The sequence below is a fragment of the Phyllobates terribilis genome, unplaced genomic scaffold, assembly GCF_046119375.1.
Source record: "Phyllobates terribilis strain yellow unplaced genomic scaffold, ASM4611937v1 Scaffold_2__4_contigs__length_985480577, whole genome shotgun sequence".
NCBI lineage: Eukaryota > Metazoa > Chordata > Amphibia > Anura > Dendrobatidae > Phyllobates > Phyllobates terribilis.
In genome coordinates this window covers 360,678,766-360,701,545 of record NW_027362762.1, presented here as the reverse complement: position 1 = coordinate 360,701,545, position 22,780 = coordinate 360,678,766, and the positions used below count along the sequence as shown (strand labels likewise).

General features: G+C 38.9%; 1 protein-coding gene across 4 annotated transcripts in view; it reads left to right on the top strand.

Annotated features, from left to right (window-relative positions):
- The window catches only part of FRMPD4 (FERM and PDZ domain containing 4), a 773,166-nt gene that overhangs the window by 468,149 nt on the left and 282,237 nt on the right, over positions 1-22,780 (top strand). For all 4 annotated transcript variants that reach the window (XM_073664699.1, XM_073664698.1, XM_073664700.1 and 1 more), the window contains one exon: positions 19,991-20,151. In XM_073664699.1, the coding sequence (XP_073520800.1) occupies positions 19,991-20,151 (161 nt within the window). The remainder of the gene's footprint in view (positions 1-19,990; positions 20,152-22,780) is intronic.

The following is a 22,780-nucleotide window of genomic DNA, read 5'->3' as shown; positions in this document are numbered from 1 at the left end:
GGCTCGCTCGACCCACCAGCGGACAGGCACCAGTATTGGGAGAGGGGGGCTGGCCGTCAGGGTTCACCGCGGCTCTGGCATAAACCCGGCGACACGGAGGTGGCACGGGCAGGAGCGGACTGGCCGTCTCGGCTTCTCACTTTTTGGATTTTAGAAGGGCATGACATGCCTATATCTGTGTCTCCCCCTCCTTTTACTCCTCCACCTCTTTTCTTTTCGCATGACTATATGTACTTGTCACTTTTCCATGTGTTAGTTGTGTCTTCTGAGCAGTTTGTCAGCTTTTGGACACCTTTGAAGGTGTTTGTTTTCTATGTGTTTCTATGTGTTTTTGTTTGCCTGCCATTGGTTTTAACGGTGTTCGAAGGTGTTCGACGAACAGTTAGACGAACAGTTCGGCGAACACACGGGTGTTCGACGAACCGAACCGAACTCGAACACTACGGGGGTGGCTCAACACTAATAATGATTTTTAAAATGTCAGCACCTAAGTTTTTATATAAGTGGAAATAGCTAGCCATCAGGAGTGATTGCATATAATTTATTTAATATTTAGAAGAGGGAGATTTTTGTGTTAATATTTTCCTACTTTGTCGAAAATGGAAATTAAAAAAATGACAAAGGGAAAGAAATTAGTAAACTAATCGGATGCCAGCAAAAACGGTTTGGCTCAACTATATTTAAAGTAAACAAGTCACATAAAACATATATAGTTGTCTGCAAACAGCATTTTATGTAGAAGGAGCTATTAGCTTTGCGGGAAAAATCTGTAAAATAATGATACAGTATAAGTATTAATATACTTAACACATAATCACACACATAATAGTAACAAAAAAAGGGGCAATCATATCACCTGTCTGGTGCATGACAAAAAGCCCTGAGTAGTAATATCCGGTAGGTAGATCCATGTAGAAGCCAGCTCGTGGTTTAGCATAAAAAGTTACGTTTATTGTTCAGATTAAAAACGTATAACAATAGTGTGCAAAGCAGTCATCAAAGCAAAAGGTGGCTACTTTGAAGAACCTAGAATATAAGACATATTTTCTGTAGTTTCACACTTTTTTGTTAAGTATATAATTCCACATGTGTTAATTCATAGTTTTGATGCCTTCAGTGTGAATGTACAATTTTCATAGTCATGAAAATACAGAAAAATCTTTAAATGAGATGGTGTGTCCAAACTTTTGGTCTGTACTGTATATTGCAATAATGTAGCATATACAGTATTATAAGCGATCAAACTATCTCAGATTAAAGTCGCCTAAGGGGACTAAAAAATAAAGTCAATAAGTTAAAAACAAAAATGTAAATATAAAAAAAATTTAAAAATATAAATTCAAATCAACTCCCTTTTCCCCCATTAAAAATAAAGAAATTAACAAAATAAACATATTTGATATTGTTGGGTCCTTAAAAGTCCAATTTATCAAAATGTAAAAATAAAAAATAACCTACATGGCAAACACTGTAAAAAGAAAAAAAAAACTGAACTTTGGCATTTTTGGTCACCGCACCTCCCTAAAATTATGCAATAAAAAGCAATCAAAATTTCACATGTACCCCAAATTTACATGAATAAAACAATCAGCTCACGGTGCAAAACACCAAGCCCTTACACAGCTTAATTAACAGAAAAATAATGATATATTTTAATAAATAATAAAAATGTTATTGTACTTGGAAAAAGGAGACACAAACCAAAATATTTTTTCCAAACATGTGAATCTTTTTGTCATCACTTAAAAAAAATCTCTGCAAGTTTCATAGCACTGTAATCACACTGACCTGGAGAATCATGCTGCTAAGTTGATCTTAACATTAACATACAATAAAAAACATAAAATAAAAACCCCAAATGATGCCAGAATTGCATTTTTTTCATAATTTCATCAAATTTACCATTTTTTAGTATATATCGCTGTATATGGTAAAATGGATGGTGATATTGAAAACTATAACTTGTCCCGCAAAAAAAAATGCCCTCCTTCACCTATTGTGACAAAATAATATAAAGGTTATGGTCCTTTGAAAAGGAGAAAGAAAAAATTAAAGTGGAAAAAAGAAAACTGGCTGCCATAACAAGAAGTTAAATACGTTTTTTTAACTTTAAAAAATGTGTGGAAATGGTTTAATTGCACTGTGATGAATCACTTACGAATGTACTGTCTATCGCTTTAGTGGCTGTTCGTCATTCTTACATACTGTATGCTGACCAAGACCATGCTTCTTGTTTATTTGTTTTTACCTATTGCTTGTGTGATGTTCTTTAGTCTGAATACAAATCACTTCCCTTCTTCCTCTTCCTGAAGTATGTGAGGTCACACAGCATTCTCTTCTTTGCATGGTGTCATGATATGCACCTGTCACAGCTTCACCCCCGGGCTCTGCTTTCTTACCCTATGGCCACTGCAATTTTCTGTGGTCCACATTATGTTTAACAAGTTGCCCAGGGAACTTCAGTGACCTCATCATCCAAGGTTTTTTAAAAGCACTCTGTCAGCACAGAATGACTGTTCAAACCAAGTGTAGGCATTCAGTGCACAAAGGCGCAGCCAATAATTTAAATAATTTTCCCACTTGCTTGTTTTCCATGTATCGCCACCCTTCTCTGGCTCTATAAAGGGAAAATAAGCATGTGGGAAGGTGTGTTTTAATGATTCTCCACACCTTTGCACACTGAGCAGCGGTACTTAGTTTGAACAGTCATTCTGTACTGACTGTCGATTTAAGGCTAAGACATTCATAAGTATGCCTTAGTTAATCTATGGCCATTGCCCTTTGCTGTGGTCCACGTTAGGTTTCAGAAGTTGCCCAGCGAACTTCAGTGGCATCATCACCCAAGGCTTTTTACAGGGACTCTGTCAGCACAGAATAACTGTTCAAACCAAGTGTAGACATTTGGTGCACAAAGGTGAGGCCAATTGTTTAAATACACTTTCCCACCTGCTTGTTTTTCATCTATTTCCACCTTTCTTTGGTTCTATAAAGGGAAAATAAGCACATGGGAAGGTGTGTTTTAATGATTGTCCACACCTTTGTGCAACGAGCAGCGGTACTTATTTGAACAGTAACTCTGTATTGACAGAGTCCCTTTAAGGGTGACTAAGACATTCATAAGTACATGAGTGTTGAGAAAGCTTTGTCTTCTATCACTGTGTGCTTTTGAATTTTCCATGATTCAATTCTTTCAGCTGCAATCTGCAATGGTTTCTACAACCTGCATATACTCAGGACTGCTAATTAATCATTTGTCTGTTATAAGCATAAAGAACTGTTATATTTGAGGGAATGGTGTGGATGCTGCTGCACCTTTGAAATCCATGATCTGGATATTCTGTTAGGGCTTAACTGATGAGACTATTTACTAAACCGCAGATCAGGGTGAACACACAGCCTGAAGGCAATGGCACAGGGACCAGGATTTGCCATATGGTATGTGGAACAGCGAGGACCAGGACAATGATGCACAGGGCCAAGCATGTAGACAAATACAGGAACTTAAGATGTATAATCAATCCAGGAATTGCACTAGCATTTCTAATGTGAACTAGTGCAGAGGAGAGTTTGTTATTCTTATACTGGACAAAGGATTAATCAACAAACAAATGTATAGCCATTGGCAACAGGGATAAAGAGGAAACTTGTCTTTAGAGAAGATACACTCTGATACAGCAGCGATTGAAGTTTAAACAAGTCCAGATATTAGTTTGCTTTGCTGACATCAGATGAAGGGTTAATCAGCAGGTCTGAGCCAGGAAGCAGATGCAGGATGTAGAAACCACAGGTGTTTGCAGACATGATTGTAGCTGAGAGAACTGGATGGTGGAAACTCCAAACCATATGGCAACTGAATACTCTTACTCAATACTCAGTCACACATGAGTGTCTAAGTCATCATTAAAGGAGCACTCCCACCCCTTCCACCCAGCTAATTCTTCTCTTTTCTCTGCTCTATATAGAAACAGAAAGTGTCTTGTGCCAGCAGAAATCATTCCCCTCTTCAACTCCTGACACACCTGCTCCACCCCTCCCCTCTGCCATTGACTTTTGCCGCTGTGACTGATGAGCCATACATTCAAAATTGACCTCCTGTTGCTACATAGCACTTAGAAGAATTTAGCTAGTCAGTTTTTAATCACATGATGTCACAGACCTAATGGAAAACAGATGAATTAGCTGGATAGAAGGTCATTTCAGAATAGTCCAATGCTTTGCTCTTAGCCATTCTAGGATGTTTTAGCAGTGTGTTTTGGGTCATTATCCTGTTCGAGGTCTCATGACCTGTGACTCAAACCAAACTTTCTAATACAGGGGCAGCACATTTCGCTCCAGAATGCCTTGATAGTCTTGAGATTTCATTGTACTCTGCACAGATTCAAGACACCATGTGCCAGATGCTGCAAAGCATACACCTTAGTTTAATGTCCCAAAGGTCAAATTATTTTCAATATTTTCTTGGGGTACCATTATTTTTGAACAGGCCATTTTCATTAGTTTGTTTTTTAAAATGTTTCTATTGAACCAAAGTTCAAAAGTAATGGTTGATCTTTATTAGTTGATATTTAGTTAACTTAAATTGAAAATTACTTTTGGTAGTTTCAAATTATTTCAGTGACTTTTGTGGGTTTTTATTACTTTTACAGAAGTGTACCAACAATTTTGTCCGTGTGTATACCTGCAGTTTATTATATTGTTACATACACTATCTCTGTGGTTAACTAAAGAACTAAACAGAAAAAGTTGAAATATATTAGTCTGTACAAAAGCAAGCCAAGTGTACTGTATGTAAATTCCAAATGAATATTAACCCCTTACCATGCCCATAATCCCGCCCACCCCTCTGTGCCAGCATCACTGATTCAGTCAGACTGCCATATTACTTGCCCCAGGATCGCATCGCAATTCTCGGACTGGCCGTCTGCTCCCCTGACTTGGTTGTGACAGCATGTATTTCTATGCAGCTGCCACTCTCAGGTCAGGAGAGCAGATGGCCAGTCCGAGGATTGCGATGCGATTCTTGGGCATACAGCAGTCTTACTGAATCACTGACGTCAGTGCAGACCGGTGGGCAGGATTATGGGGGGGTGAATATTCATTTGCATTAACATGCAGTATGTTTGACTAGCTGGCACGCGACTATTACATTTTCTGGGGCTTACGGCAAGACAACGGGGTAACGTACATCAATAAAAGTTACAAAACCTGAAAGGGCTGCCCAAGCCCAATTTTAGGATACTATTAGTATGGTAAGCAAAAATGACATGACAGATTCCCTTTAAGAGTGACATTTACTTGCTGTGGGAACTTATGGCAAGGAATGCACAAATACAAATCACAACAAAATTAAGATAGTAGCAAACTCAATGGTTTTCTGTGGGAAAGAAGATCATGATTGATTTTGCAACCATTGTGTACAGTACAGCTTAATATTTTGTAATGGTTGTAATCATCCAATGGGCAACCAAAAGTCACTTTGCAGCCCCAGCTGGTCTTAATATGTGAGATATAATGAATAGCTAATAAGTTCTAAAGTGAGACAAATTCTTTGTGAAAAATGGGCATTATCCATTTGATTCTATATAAGAATTATTTAATCTATGGAAATAAATGTTATGAGATGCAGAACTATTTGCCTCCTCATGGTGCATACAAAACAGGTACTTCTAACACATACCTCAGCATGACACAATGTCATAAATATCCAAAACTATCTGAATGTGCACGTTTTTTAGTTGAAATGTATTGATGATCTTGCTCTTTACTCTATATCCTAATAGATTTGTTTTCCTAACAAAGATCTAGTTAATTGCCCCAATCTTAAAATCATCAAGATAAACAGTTCCAGCAAATATAGTGGACAGAGTAATTAATCAGTGAATGCTACTCTGCAGGGGCGTACATAGAAGTCATGGGGCCCCATAGCAGAAGCTCTAATTGGGCCCCCCCCTCTACAAAAAATAAATATTTGTGTCACAGAAGAGGAGATCTCATAACTTTCCAGCCTTTACATAGTAATTTACCTCCTTCTGAAATCATAGATTCCTCCTTCATTGCCCCCATAAAGTATGATGCCAACAAAAGTGCCCCCCAAACAGTATGATACCCCTATGGTGCATTCCTCCACATGCACAGTATAATGACCATATTGTACCCCACTTCAACTCCCACGGCAAAGTATGGTGACCCTAACACAGTATAATCCCCCAACTGTGAACCCGACAGAGCCCTCCATACACTCTCATGGCCCCACACAGCCCTCCAAACAGTATAATGGCCCCCACACAGCCCTCCAAACAGTATAATGACCCCACACAAACATTCACACTGTATAATTGCTTTCATACAGTATAATGTCCCCCCACATAGCCTTCAAAATATTATAATGGCCCCACATAGCCTTCCATATAGTATAATGCACCACCAATAATCTTCCATATAGTATAATGCGCCCCCATAATCCTCCATATAGTATAATGCTCCCCCCATAAACCTCCATATAGTATAATGCGCCCCCCATAATCCTCCATATAGTATAATGAACTTCCCATGGTCCTCCATAGAATATAATGCACTCCCCATAGTCCTCCATACAGTATATTACACACCCCATAGGGTAAAATGCAGCCCCCATATAGTATAATGCACGCCTCAGTCCTGCAGTATTATGGGCACCACGTACTCACTGATTTTAAAATACCGTATATTTTAAATAAGCCGACCCGAATATAAGCTGAGGCCCCTAATTTTACCACATAAAAATGGGAAAAGCTATTGACTTGAGTATAAGCCTAGGGTGGGAAATGCAGCAGCTACTGGTAAATTTCCCCATCCTCGTATGTGTGGCCCCCTCAATCCCACAATCCCTGGTATGTGTGGCCCCCACAATCCCTGGTATGTGTGGCCCCCTCAATCCCACAATCCCTGGTATGTGTGGCCCCCTCAATCCCACAATCCCTGGTATGTGTGGTCCCCTCAATCCCACAATCCCTGGTATGTGTGGCCCCCTCAATCCCACAATCCCTGGTATGTGTGGCCTCCTAAATCCCCCAATCCTGGTAAGTGTGGCCTCCTAAATCCCCCAATCCTGGTAAGTGTGGCTTCCTCAATCCCCCAATTCTGGTATGTGTGGCTTCCTCAATCCCCCAATTCTGGTATGTGTGGCTTCCTCCATCCCCCAATCCTGGTATGTGTGGCCTCCTCAATCCCCCAATCCTGGTATGTGTGGCCTCCTCAATCCCCGAATCCTGGTATGTGTGGCCTCCTCAATCCCCGAATCCTGGTATGTGTGGCCTCCTCAATCCCTCAATCGTGGCATGTGTGGCCTCCTCAACCCCTCAATCCTGGTATGTGTGGCCTCCTCAACCCCTCAATCCTGGTATGTGTGGCCTCCTCAATCCCCAAATCCTGGTATGTGTGGCCTCCTCAATCCCCCAAACCTGGTATGTGTGGCCTCCTCAATCCCCCAATCCTGGTATGTGTGGCCTCCTCAATCCCCCAATCCTGGTATGTGTGGCCTCCTCAATCCCCCAATCGTGGTATGTGTGGCCTCCTCAACCCCTCAATCCTGGTATGTGTGGCCTCCTCAACCCCTCAATCCTGGTAAGTGTGGCCTCCTCAATCCCCAAATCCTGGTATGTGTGGCCTCCTCAATCCCCCAATCCTGGTATGTGTGGCCTCCTCAATCCCCCAATCCTGGTATGTGTGGCCTCCTCAACCCTTTAATCATGGTCTGTGTGGCCTCCTCAACCCCTCAATCCTGGTATGTGTGGCCTCCTCAATCCCCCAATCCTGGTATGTGTGGCCTCCTCAATCCTGGTATGTGTGGCCTCCTCAACCCCCCAATCCTGGTATGTGTGGCCTTTTCAATCCCCAAATCCTGGTATGTGTGGCCTCCTCAATCCCCCATTCCTGGTATGTGTGGCCTCCTAAATCCCCCATTCCTTGTATGTGTGGCCTCCTCAATCCCCAAATCCTGCTTTGTGTGGCCTCCTCAATCCCCCAATCCTGGTATGTGTGGCATCCTCAATCCCCCAATCCTGGTATGTGTGGCCTCCTCAACCCCTCAATCCTGGTATGTGTGGCCTCCTCAATCCCCAAATCCTGGTATGTGTGGCCTCCTCAATCCCCCAATCCTGGTATGTGTGACCGACTCAATCTCCAAATCCTGGTATATGTGGCCTCCTCAATCCCCCAATCCTGGTATGTGTGGCCTCCTCAACCCCTCAATCCTGGTATGTGTGGCCTCCTCAATCCCCCAATCCTGGTATGTGTGGCCTCCTCAACCCCTCAATCCTGGTATGTGTGGCCTCCTCAACCCCTCAATCCTGGTATGTGTGGCTTCCTCAACCCCCCAATTCTGGTATGTGTGGCCTCCTCAATCCCCCAATCCTGGTATGTGTGGCCTCCTCAACCCCCCAATCCTGGTATGTGTGGCCTTTTCAATCCCCAAATCCTGGTATGCGTGGCCTCCTCAACCCCTCAATCCTTGTATGTGTGGCCTCCTCAATCCCCAAATCCTGCTATGTGTGGCCTCCTCAATCCCCCATTCCTGGTATGTGTGGCCTCCTCAATCCCCAAATCCTGGTATGTATGGCCTCCTCAATCCCCCATTCCTGGTATGTGTGGCCTCCTCAATCCCCAAATCCTGGTATGTGTGGCCTCCTCAATCCCCTAATCCCTGGTATGTGTGGCCTCCTCAATCCCCAAATCCTGGTAAGTGTGGCCTCCTCAATCCCCCATTCCTGGTATGTGTGGCCTCCTCAATCCCCCATTCCTGGTATGTGTGGCCTCCTCAATCCAAGTATCCTGGTATGTGTGGCTTCCTCATCCCCCCCAGTCACTGCACACATAAAACAATAAACACTTATACTCGCCTTCCTTCCTCACCTCTGCTCCAGCGCTGAGTCCTGTCTGCAGCAGCTCATGTCGGCATTTGAGCTGCACGTGCTCTCAGAAGCCGAGGTGAGCTGCTGCCGGCACATTCACTCCCTCCACTCCGGGACTATGGGCGTGGAGAAGCGTGAATATGCTTTCTCTTTAGCGGCGGGCACTGACAGCAGGAGCCAGGGCTCAGCGCTCCTCCGTGCCTGCTACTAAAGAGAATGAATATTCCGTCTTCTACACGCCCATGGGAGTGAAGAAGAGGGAATATTCATGTCCCTTTAGCTGCGGGCACACGTGATAGCTGCAGCAGCGGCTACAGCGTGTGCCCCGCTCCTCCACTGCCGCAGCCCGCTCCTCAGCCGCCGCAACCTCCTACTCACGTATGCTCCTCGTTCCCACGCTGCTTGGGGCCCTCATGGGCCCCCTCCGGCCACGGGCCCCATAGCAGCGGCGTGGTACGCCACTGCTACTCTGTTAAGGCTCCAGTATATTGATTATCCCAACAAATAAGTTAGCATAACCAGTGCACTTACCGGATATTAGAACTGTATGTATTCCAAATTCTTACTTTCTTTTGAAACTAATACTTAGGTACAAGATAATCATTAAAAAATGTAAAAAAAAATTAAGATTATACATGAGTAATTAAATTATAACTCATTATATTAAAAATAGAATTTCACTATTATCTAATTGAATGTGATAGATGTAAATATTACAAATGTCTATGCGTGAAGGGTAGTATGAAATGTGTCATTTATAAAGGGGCTACTCATGCAAATTTTGAAATCATGAAAAACAATTACTATATGTGTGATCAGATTATAGTACCTGTATGTACAGTATGTTATAATGCCCATTAAAATAGCACATTGATATACTGTATGTAACTTGGGTTCTGGATCCTTCATTAGGCTCAAAATGTACTCCAACCTACAGCCCTGATTTGGGAAGTTATTATCAACAATTTATTTCTGTTTTCAATTCAAGGTGGTGAAAGCAGAAATAAAGGGAAATGTAGGAGAATATACTAGGACTCTAGAAATCAGGAAGAAATTGGTGAAACGGAGACAGAATTAGACAATAACCTTGAGGAAGCCAAGTAGATGAGTAGGTCACTAGTAGGGTTGAGTGAGTATGTTCTGTCCGAGTATGCTCGGGCCAAGCTCCGAGTATTTATAGCTGCTCGGTGATATGGTTAAATCGCTCCCGTGTGCATGATTTGCAACTGTTTGACAGTTTTATTACATGTGAGGAATGTGTAAGAAATAGACATTCCTCACATGTAATAAAGCTGTCAAACAGTTGCAAATCATGCACACGGGAGCGATTCAACCATATCACCGAGCAGCTATAAATACTCTGAGCTCGGCCGTAGCGTACTCGGCAAAAGGGTTAATAGAACATACTCGCTCAACACTAGTCACTAGTAAAGAAGGCTGAGGTACAAAACCACTGACAATCATGGACAATGATGTAAAACCACCTGAAAAAACATGAAAAATGGGTAGACTGGACTATAACTTTATGTTAAAAATCTCTCTTTATAAATCTGTTCGTAAAAGATAAGGATTCACATACCGTACCTGTGTCTATCTTTGAGAGGGTAATATTAACCGTTCTGAAAAATCTTTACGAAATATGTTTGCTGTAGAGGAAAAACACCCATTTTCTGATATCTGTTATCTGCACATCTGTTTTTCTTCTACTTTATGCAAAATGATATATTTGCATAGTTTGGTTCCATGTGGCTTACTTCTTATATTAGATAATTAAAAATGAAGCTAAAAGAAAATGAGTTTGTGCTCAGTATGGCGATTAGTAGAATGAACACAGACTAAGCTATGTTCACTTCTGAAATGTCATTCCAAAAAATGTCTTGTATCTTGAACTGGTGTAAATCACTTATAAATACATACCCTGATGTTACTTTGTATTTTTCAAAGCCAAATAGTCATTTCGACTAACATATGCTTTTCCAGATGGTGTCGATCAAATTCTCGCAGGATGCTGAAAAATGACCTTCTATTAACTGGCCAACTAAATAAGCCTATAAAAAATATGATGGGGCTGCACAATGGCTCAATAGTTAGCACTGCAGCCTTGCAACGCTGAGGTTCAGGATTCAAATCCAACCAAGGACAACATCTGCAAGGAGTTTGTATCTTCTCCCCGTGTTTGTGTGGGTTTCCTCCGGGTTCTCTGGTTTCCTCCCACACTCCAAAAACATACTGATAGAGAATTTAGATTGTGAGCCCCAATGGTGACAATGCCAATAATGTCTGTAAAGCGCTGTGGAATTAATGGCGCTATACAAGTGCGTAAAATAAATAATGGTGTTTTCGACAGAATTATAATATAGCTTGGTGAAATACAAAACTCTACCATAGTTTTATATAAAAAAGATAATGCAAAATATGTTTATTTTATTCTTTTAGATATTATTCTTAGAGGTTGTCTACTACTACCCATCTCAGTTATGGGTTTTGCCAGAAATATTTAAAGATAATTCCCTTAAATAACTCTCAAATACCTTTTCTGCTAAGTTTCATGTTGTTTTATGCCTTTCTACTTTGCTTCCTGTATCCTGTCACCAGCTCTGTTGTCATAGGGATCACTTCCTGTTCAGAATCTTCTGCTCCCTTCTTACTACATTTACCATCACTTCTTGTGCGGCAAGCCAGCAGTGAGCACAAACCTTTAACTTAGCCGAGATCTCTCCCACTCATGTCACACACAGCATCAGCACAACCTCCTGTAAATGACACTGCAGAGAATAGATATAATGCATTACACCAGGCCTTACAATAAAGATTATGCCCAACTCCCTCTCACTGACATGAATGATGGGATGAATCAATGGATGGACAAATGAGGACAGATCTCAATGTATTCATATTATAAAGAAAATACAATAGGGTGTACTGTATATACATTACACAGGGTATACAGGAGTGTGTGTACATATACATACACCCTTCTGTATAGATGCAAATGCAAGGAAAAGCTGGTAACTTTCCAAGAAACCAAGTGAGCTCTGCTGAATTCAGCCCCACCCACCTTTGCAGCAAACCCACACAGTAAGCCCCTCCCACCTAGCAGTTTCCAGAGTCAGAAACTGAGGGAAATCTGACATGACTATAAAGGAAGCCAGAAGATTCTCATCCTGAGATCATGTGATCAGAAGAGAAACTCAAGTTACAGCAGAATTTGGCAAAGCAATGTGGTGAAATGCTTATGGCAGTTAGTTTACATGAAACGGACATGTAAAGTAGGGTCCAACCCCTTTAATATATAAATGCTATAATTGTAATTAGAGTTTATAAAAACTTTTGAAATTTAAATTTGCCACGTTTGGAAAAATTTTTAAAAAAATGTAATTTGTGACAAATAAATTTGTTGGAAATTGTGATTACTCCAATTGTCCTGAAAATATGCGTTTAACACTTTGAGGTCTCCAAGCACTGTATTCAAACACTTTCAATATTTTTAACACAAACACAGCTTTAGTAAGCTCAAAGTGACCTCACCATAGAAATGGATGGTAAGATGGTAACAGTCAATTGAATAAAATAGTGCACTGACACTTTTCCTGTTTTCTTTTAAATAGTCTTTTAAACCTCAATTATTTATCCCTTGGTAAAAAGGACATACTAAGAAATGCTAAGTAGGTAGACACATGTACAGAAAGCAAATTGTAAAAGTAGGATGCAATATAGGTGAGGCGTGTATGGTTATCTGATTGGACTAGCAAAATGGGGCAAAAACAGACATGCATTGTTAGAGTGTGTTCACACTGTGCCTTTTTCCACTCTTTTGAGAGGGTGTTCACAAAAAAATGCCGAAAAAAGCTAACAATCATAAGAATGGTCCTAGTAATTTGTATAGGAGAACAATTTGCTGTTCATGTGTTCAGACTTTTGAATGTATTTTAAACAATTCAGGCTTTCAAAGAAACTAAGGCCCCAATTCATCAAAGTAATTTTACTAAAATTATGTCATAAATTAATTTGAAACAGTGCAAAATTTTGACACATTTCAGAGTTTTTGCGACTTTTGGTGTTTTCATGCCAGTTTATTCGAGTTTATTCTAGTGTAAGGTGGCTGTTAGACACCTAGTGGTTGAGAGATAAACTTGAAGTAATGCTTTAGTGCATATAGGACTAAAAGGGGTTAATCAGCCATGACAGGTTGATTAAGAGCAGCTGAATGGCTACTCACCATATCTCCACCCCTGGGTGGGATTGACTGGGTAAATTGAGAGCTATTTGTCTTACACATGCTGGATGAATGGAGATTGCAGAGCTCCTGGATTGAGTGCCTTTGCTAAAGGACATGGAAGGTGGACTCTAAGCCACTATTGTATGGACTTACTTTATGTTTTGCCAAACAAAGGCTGTATTTAATTTTTCCTATGATATGGTTTATGAAGACTGCAATAAGCCAGCCGGACTTTTAAATAGAAACAGCTCCTGTTATACCTCATATCGTTCCCAAATGAGTAGCATTGTTACACCAGCTGCACCAAAATGGGCAAAGATGGGGCTTGACAGGGGTACATTGGGGCCATGACACCATGGGTAGTCTGATTCATGACAAATTTTGGTGTTATGTAAGCCAGAAATCTGGTGTGGTGCAAAGAGGTGCATGTCACCTGTAATGTGCTACAGATTGATAAAGAGTCATGCACCTCTTTATGAATCAGGAGCGTCTTACTGCTCCAGGCCCCTTATCAGGAGCAGTAAAATTTGCTGGTCTTGATGAATCTGGGCCCGAGTGTCTAAAAGAAGCAACTTATACTGCCTAATGACATTTTCCCATAGGAAGACTCTCAGTACTTTACAGTCTAAGTAAATGTGAAGTCTAAAAGGATTCTTGGAAGATGACCAGGCATCAAGTGCATTGAAATTGTAAAAAAAGTGCCATTCCATAATTGTTTTTTGGGTTTTTTATTTGCCATTTTCACTATATGGTAAAATTGACCTGGTAATATGATTCTCTAGGCCAGTACGATTATGCAGACACCAAACATGTATAGTTTGTTTTCTATTTAGTTGATGAAAAAAAAAATCGTATATTTGTAAAAAAAAAAAAAAAAAAATTGCTTTTGTTGCCATTTTCCAAGATCTGTAACGTTCTAATTTTTCAGAAAATGGGGCTGTGTGAGGGTTTATTTTTTGTGTCCTGAGCTGACATTTTTACTGATACCATTTGGGGGTAGATACAATGTTTTAATTGCCTCTCAGTACATTTTATTGCAATGTTGCAGCAGCCAAAAAAGCGTAACTATGGTGTTTTGATTTTTTTTTCTCATTACGCCATTTACCTACTAGATTAATGTATTTTATATTTCAATAGATCGGACTCTTACGAACACAACGATTCTAAATATGTGTATTTTTTATTGTTTTATTTTTAATGGGGTAAAAAGGGGAGTCATTTGAACTTTTGTTTTTTTGCCTTTTTCATATTTTTAAAAACATTTTTTTTTTATGTTTTACTTTAAGTCTTGAATTAGTGACAATAATTAAATAATTACTGGTGAAAGAATAAGTAGAAAAAAACAGGAAGACAAAATTTCTATTCGATCTGGACATAAAGACACAGTGTGTTTTGATTTTTAATGCTTCACTTGGATTTTATAATATGATATTAAGTCGCTGCAGCTGAACAATACAGCATTTTATGTAATTGAAGTGCTTTCTCCAAAATCCTTTGTTCTGTAAATATTCATCTGATCCAGTTTGCATTCCACAATGAAAAACACGGACAGATCTGATGCTTTCTTGAAACTCTGCTCATGATCTGAAATAACACTCAATGTACAAAATATCAAAGTATTGTGATTATTTACAGTTCTGTCTTCAAGAAGATTGTAATGGCAAAACTTGACTAAGGTTTTTTAAATTCAAATGATTTATTTTATCTAAACCTTCAAGTCGCCCCGTAGTGAGATCAGCGTTACCATTCTCACATAATCTAATGCTTATCTTAATTTTGTACTGTAGATCAATTACCTCTTTTATCTTGGAATGATTAATCAAAGCTATGGAAAGTAAATGTATTCATCCCTTGTTACGCAATTAACAGAAAAACAAATTCTAAAAATAAAACCAAAGTAAAAAGCATTTATGTATTTTTAAGAGGAAATATACGGGCAAAAGTAGATTGATTTGAATTTATTTTACAGAGTAATTACATAATATAAAAAAAAACAAAGTAAGGCTAAGTTCCCACAATGAATATTTGGTGCATTCTTGATGTTGCAGATTTTGTACAGAATTTCTGCACGAATTAGGTACAGTGCCTACAAGTAGTATTCAACCCCCTGCAGATTTAGCTGGTTTGATAAGATGCAAATAAGTTAGAGCCTTCAAACTGCAAACGAGAGTAGGTTTTATGAACAGAAGCATAAATCTTACAAACCAGAAAGTTATGTTGCTCAGTTGAATTTTATTAAATTTTAAACATAAAAGTGTGGGTCAATTATTATACAACCCCTATGTTTAATATTTTGTGGAATAACCCTTGTTTGCAATTACAGCTAATAATCGTCTTTTATAAGACCTGATCAGGCCGGCACAGGTCTGTGGAGTTATCTTGGCCCACTCCTCCATGCAGATCTTCTCCAAGTTATCTAGGTTCTTTGGGTGTCTCATGTGGACTTTATTCTTGAGCTCCTTCCACAAGTTTTCAATTGGGTTAAGGTCAGGAGACTGACTAGGCCACTCCAACACCTTGACTTTTTCCCTATTGAACCAGGCCTTGGTTTTCTTGGCTGTGTGCTTTGGGTCGTTGTCTTGTTGGAAGATGAAATTACGACCCATCTTAAGATCCTTGATGGAGGAGCAGAGGTTCTTGGCCAAAATCTCCAGGTAGGCCGTGCTATCCATCTTCTCATGGATGCAGACCAGATGACCAGGCCCCTTGGCAGGGAAACAGCCCCACAGCATGATGCTGCCACCACCATGCTTGACTGTAGGGATGGTATTCTTGGGGTCGTATGCAGTGCCATCCAGTCTCCAAACGTCACGTGTGTGGTTGTCACCAAAGATCTCGATCTTGGTCTCATCAGACCATAGAACATTGAACCAGTCTGTCTCAGAGTCCTCCAAGTGATCATGAGCAAACTGTAGACGAGCCTTGACATGACGCTTTGAAAGTAAAGGTACCTTACGGGCTCGTCTGGAACGGAGACCATTGCGGTGGAGTACGTTACTTATGGTATTGACTGAAACCAATGTCCCCACTGCCATGAGATCTTCCTGGAGCTCCTTCCTTGTTGTCCTTGGGTTAGCCTTGACTCTTCGGACAAGCCTGGCCTCGGCACGGGAGGACACTTTCAAAGGCTGTCCTGGCCGTGGAAGGCTAACAGTAGTTCCATAAGCCTTCCACTTACGGATGATGCTCCCAACAGTGGAGACAGGTAGGCCCAACTCCTTGGAAAGGGTTTTGTACCCCTTGCCAGCCTTGTGACCCTCCACGATCTTGTCTCTGATGGCCTTGGAATGCTCCTTTGTCTTTCCCATGTTGACCATGTCTGAGTGCTGTTCACAAGTTTGGGGAGGGTCTTAAATAGTCAGAAAAGGCTGGCAAAAGAGATCTTTAATCCACACATGTGAAGCTCATTATTCTTGGTGCCTGAACTACTTCTTAATACTTTAGGGGGACCAAACAGAATTCTTGTGGTTTGAGGGGTTGAATAATAAATGACACTCTGAATTAACTTTTTACGTTTAAAAAAAAAAAAAAATTTGCTGCAGTGCATTTCCCACTTCCAGGCTGATCTACAGTACAAATGTCACAATGCCAAGTTAATTCCGCATGTGTCACACCAGCTAAATCTGCAGGGGGTTGAATACTACTTGTAGGCACTGTATATTAAGTTACTGTTTTTCATGGCGTGTGTTTTTTTCATGCTTTTTTATCGCGTTTTAGATGCAATTTTTGTCTCTTTCTTGTATGTCATGATTTAAATAAAGCTGCTATATTTTGGATATCTCCTGTTATATGTCTATGACAGAATTGTTTTGAGACAGTCATCTGTGGATTACACATGCTTTTTCGGGGGAATCGCAAATGTGTTTTTTACCTGTGGATTTTTGCCATCTAATGCAATTCTATAGGGAAAATTTGTACAGAAAACTCAGCGTACAGCAAGAGAAGTTGACGTTGCAGATTTGATACATACACCACAGGTCAGTTTACACAGCAAAGAAAACAAACAAAATGGGCATGAGAGTTCTATAGATTCCACCCACTTTCCTGGAACTGTAAAATGCTTTTCAGCTTATTGAAAATATGTAGCATCAAAAACTCATTGTGGGAACTTAACCTGAAACGCCATTTGCAGAATCCTAAGAATTAGACTATTATTTTATTCAGAAAAGGAGTGAATAAATCAATCACTGGGCAGTGAATGACCCAATCTGTCCTTTGTATGCAATGGGTGCCGCTTTAAATACTGCTGACCATCAGGAAATTAGTCCAAGAAAAATAAAGTTGATCGGCACATCCAAAAAAATAGATAAAATCTTCAAATCTTATTCCATAAGTATTAAACAATTAAAATCCACATGCTGGTTATAGAAAAAACACTCTGATGCGTTTCTGGTGGTGTGTGCACCCTTAGTTATAAAGAATGATTGATGTACAAAGCCAGGCTCCTGCTGAAACAGCTAAAAACTTTTCATCCCATCATAAGTACACTAAAATAGTACCGTTAAAGACATAACGTATCCTGCAAACTACAAGCTTTTATATGACTACCATGACAGAAGAATTAAAAAACTATTGCTCTTGGAAAACAGTTATATCTGCTGGCCTCTGAGCATGAGCACCTGGTATCACGCACATGTGGTAGATATATGTAGATGTGTTGTCACCTGCCCCGCTCAGCTCCAGATGCAGAAGTGAGCGGAACCAGATTATAACTTTAAGGGGTTAATAAGGACTTATCCTTTCAACTGTCTGTTGTAGTATGCATTGTATTCATCATGAAATGAAAAATTTTTAACACATTTTTTTTTTTAAATCTGCATTGTGAGATTTCTTTCTTATTCCCCCTGGAAATGAATAAATAAGATAGTGGATGCAGCTATTCTCTTTGCATAGAGGGAGCATTATTACACACTTTGAGATGGTCAGCATTAATTGGACAGTGTCAGAACATGTCCCATTAACAAGGTGAATGGTAACATAATTGATAATTTTAGGTAGAATGAAATACTGATTTTCCAGAATTGTTCTTTTCATGAGAACTGCAGGTTTTTGCCTAAAATGACATAAGAAGAACAGAATAATCATCTTTAATGACTTATCGATGAAGTAAAATTCTGTAAAAAAAAGATAAATTAGCGTTTTAAATATTAACCCTTTTCAACCATATAATTTGATTATGTCATGTGGGAACAAGGGCAGTATGTAGTAGCTGAGCCTGCTCCATATATTGGGGTGCCATTGTTTGCTTCCTTTAACAGCAGCAAACAGAGCTAGCTCCATTCACCGTTTAACCAATTAAATACTTGTCAATTGTTTATACTGGTATTTAACTGGGGCAATCCGATAGTGGCCTGTAGCTAAGCTTCATAAGAGATCGTTCTTTCACCAATAAAATGCTATATATTATATAGTACAATCAAATGATTACAGGCTTAGGACCCTTAAAGGCAATAAAAAATAAGTTAATATTAATAAAAGAAATATATAAAACATATACAAAAGTTTGAATTATCCCCCTTCTCCCAATTCAAGAACAAGCAAATAAAAAAAATAAATGAACATATATGGTATTACAAGTACAATCTATGAAAATGTTAAGTTAATTCTTGCATTCTATAAATATGATAAAGAAAATCAAAACTCCAATATTGACATTTTCAGTCACTTTATCTGCTCCATAAATACAATAAAATGTGAGCAAAATGTTGCATGTACCCCGAAAAATAGTATTATTATAAGCAACAGTTTACTATGCAAAAACACAAAAAATCTCACAGCTTCATCAACGGTAAAAACAAAAAAGTTACGGGTCTCAGAAAATGGCAACTAGAAACAAATATTTCTTTTTTTTTGCAGAGTTCAGAATTTTTTTTAACCACTAAAGTACAAGAAAACTATACAAGTGTGTTATGAGGAATCATGTTGCTAGGTCATTTTTACTGCACAATTATTGGCATAATAACGATACCCAAAGAACAATGGCATGATTACATTTTTTTTCTCCATTTCACTCACCTGGGAATTTTCTCCCTGTTTTTTTGTACATTATATGGTAAAATAAATGATGTAATTGAAAACTAATATTTGTACCACAACAACCAAGCCCTCATATGGCCATGATGATTCAAAAAAAAGGTATGGCTCTAGGTAGAGGATGAAAAAGTGAAAGCACAAAAATAAAAAATAGCCCTATCATGATACAAAATAATTATTAAACTATTTACTCCTTTCAGACCCTAGTTAATGGGGGCCATCATTCGCATTGCAGTCTTTTATAACAGCTTTTGCACACTGCAGTTTTCCAAATTATTTTTAAAAAACAAGTTCCAGCTCTTTGAAATGACATGAGGCTCATGATAAAAATAAGATGAGTTCTATTTCCATGTCATCAATATGCCTAGTAAGGAAGTTATATTTATGTGATCTTTCCATATAATCTGTATAGTGGCAATAAACATCATATAGAAGACAAATGACCATAGATAGGACTGTTGTTTGCTCATTTTGACATATTGAATTACACCCAGTTACTGTATATAAGCTGAAGAGAATTTGTTTTCCTGCATTCTGCATATTTTAAAGACATAATAGAAGTTTCTAATCTTAATTGCTAATTCTATAAAATTTTCCACACCATCAGAATCTCTTAACTTAAGTATAACACACAGTTTCTTCTGGGCTAGATTTATTCAGATAATTAACACTTTTTGTCATGTCCTTGGTGCTAAATGTGTAATTGCAGAACACAACTGACGAGCGAGCTACTAATGGGAATAATGAGAATAAAGCTGTACTTTACAATGTTCTATAGAGCTCTAAGTGATCTGTGTACGATAAGTCTGCAAACAAAAGAGCTGAACAGAATGTTATATTTTCTTCACAGTCACTTGACACAAACACCGACATATGAAGACCCCCGAATTGAAGGTTGCCAAATCAACCCTCCTACACCTAGAAATGTGGAAATGAGGAGAGATCCAGTTCTTGGTTTTGGGTTTGTTGCAGGGAGTGAAAAACCAGTTGTCGTTCGTTCTGTTACACCAGGTGAGTGACTGTATAACAAAAAGATTTTGCACGTGATTAATTCTTATTTTAGTCAGCGATCATGTGATCAATGAACACATAAGAATATGAAAATTGCATTTTCAGAGAGGAAGAGGACTAAAACTCTAGTGCCAACCATTGGAGGTAGCAATCCTAAAAGTCAATATCGACCCTTTAAAGAGCCTTGCCGTATGACTTAGGATAAAAGCCAAATCATAATCTCAATTTGCAGACACATTGTTTTGGAGTATTGTCCCTCATCAGTGCAAAGTATGAGTCTCATGCTTTGCACTGACAATAGGCAATACCCCGAAACACTGTGTGCAAATTGAGATTCTGATTTTTCTTTTATCCTAAGTCATATCGCAAGGCTTGTTAGAGGGTCGATATTGACTTTTAGGATTGCTACTTCCAATAGGTGGAATTAGAGTTCTAGTACTCTTCCTCTCTGAAGAGGTAATTTGCATATTTAATTTTCCAGAGATGCATGCATGGTGTATATAAAACTCCTCACTCTTACATGCCAGGCCTGGCTTGTCACTCTCCACAAGGAGAAATGTTACCTCTTAGATCCCATATAAGAATATTCTCCTACTTTAATACCAAAGAGCTTTTTTTTAAAAAGAAGTAGGGTATAGGTATCTGTAGGGTATAGGCCCTCCCTTTAGTGGGAGTAGGGTATTTCACTGGCAACGAAGACAAGGCTCGTACATAGTTTGGTCTTTTCTGTACTAACATATGGATGCAAAACCTGGATGATAAAGAAACAAGAAGAATCGATGCCTTCAAAATGTGGTGCTGGGGAAGAATGTTGTCAATAACATGGGTGGCAAGAAGAACAAATAAATCAATTTTGACACAAATCAAGCCAGATATGTCATTTGAAGCAAGGATCACCAATCTACAACTTGCCTACTTTAGACACTTTATACACATACAAAGACAGCAATTAAACAAAAAAAGCAGCCTCACCGTGTCCTCTTTGTATAGCTCAGTCCGTTTTGCACTGCTGTGGGTCTCCAACCAATAGCCGTGACTTAAGGCTTCACATAAGAAAAATAAATTTGGTGAGTCCCAAGAATAATTAAAATCCTCAATTTATTAGAAAATAATTAAAAGATCATACAGGTTGGGGATACATCTCAACGCGTTTCTGGCAAAAGCCCTTATTCACTGAGATACAGATTCCTTATGATACATGGTATAAAAACAAATAGTGACCAACCGTTGATCAATAAACACATATGTTAGCAACCAATCACACTTGAGAATAATCAGCATAATCACAAAGCTAAATCCAAGCAAGCCAGAGAAAAAGAGAGAGAAAAAAAAAACCGACATTAAATTCTCTGAGATCTAATATAGATAAAGGGTATCATTCCTATAGTTCATGCCATTGGGGTATTTTGTATCCAGTTGGATAATCCAAAATAACTCTCTTAGGAGGAGTTTTTTCCTCCAATCCCCTCCTCTAATAGGAATATCCACTTTTTTTTCTATTTTTTATTTCCTGAAATTGGCAGCTATATGGGGTACTGAAGATGTTTTTTTTGTCCATATTGTTTGTTTTTTTTGTTATTAGTTTCTGGCTGTTATTAACTCCATCATCTCTGTTATTTAAATGAGTGTTTCTTGCAAGAACTTTTTTTAATGCTGAATCAATATGTTTTTTCTTATACCCTCTTTCCATTAATCTAGATGTTGCTACCTTTGCTTGTTCATTAAATAGTGTGATATCAGAGGTATTTCTATAAATTCTATTTAATTCCCCATAGGGGATTGAATTCACAGTATGGGCGGGGTGGCAGCTGTCTGCTCTAAGTGTAGTGTTCCCACTGACAGGTTTTCTATAGTTGTGATATTTAACCCTTTGTTGTTTTACATCCCCCATGAGATACAAATCCAAAAAGCTAATTTTATCCTGCGGTTCAGTATATGTAAATTTTAGATTTACATCATTAGCATTAATATAAGATAAAAAGTATGGAATTTTTTCCACTTCACCTACCCATATTAACAAAACATCGTCCAAATATCTAACATATAGTTCAATGTCATTTTTGAAAGGATTTGTGTCTGTAAAAATAGTACTTTCTTCCCACCATGATACAAAAAGTATGGCTAAGGATGGGGTGAAACATGAGCCCATTGGGCAACCTTTGATTTGGAAATAATATTCTTCATCGAACATAAAAATTTTTTTAGAAAACCTGTCAGTGGGAACACTACACTTAGAGCAGACAGCTGCCACCCCGCCCATACTGTGAATTCAATCCCCTATGGGGAATTAAATAGAATTTATAGAAATAGCTCTGATATCACACTATTTAATGAACAAGCAAAGGTAGCAACATCTAGATTAATGGAAAGAGAGTATAAGAAAAAACATATTGATTCAGCATTAAAAAAAGTTCTTGTAAGAAACACTCATTTAAATAACAGAGATGATGGTGTTAATAACAGCCAGAAACTAATAACAAAAAAAACAAACAATATGGACAAAAAAACCATCTTCAGTACTCCATATAGCTGCCAATTTCAGGAAATAAAAAATATTGTAAACAGATATGTCCCTATATTATTTCAGGATCGAGATTTAAATAAAATCCTAGAAAATGGATTAGTATGT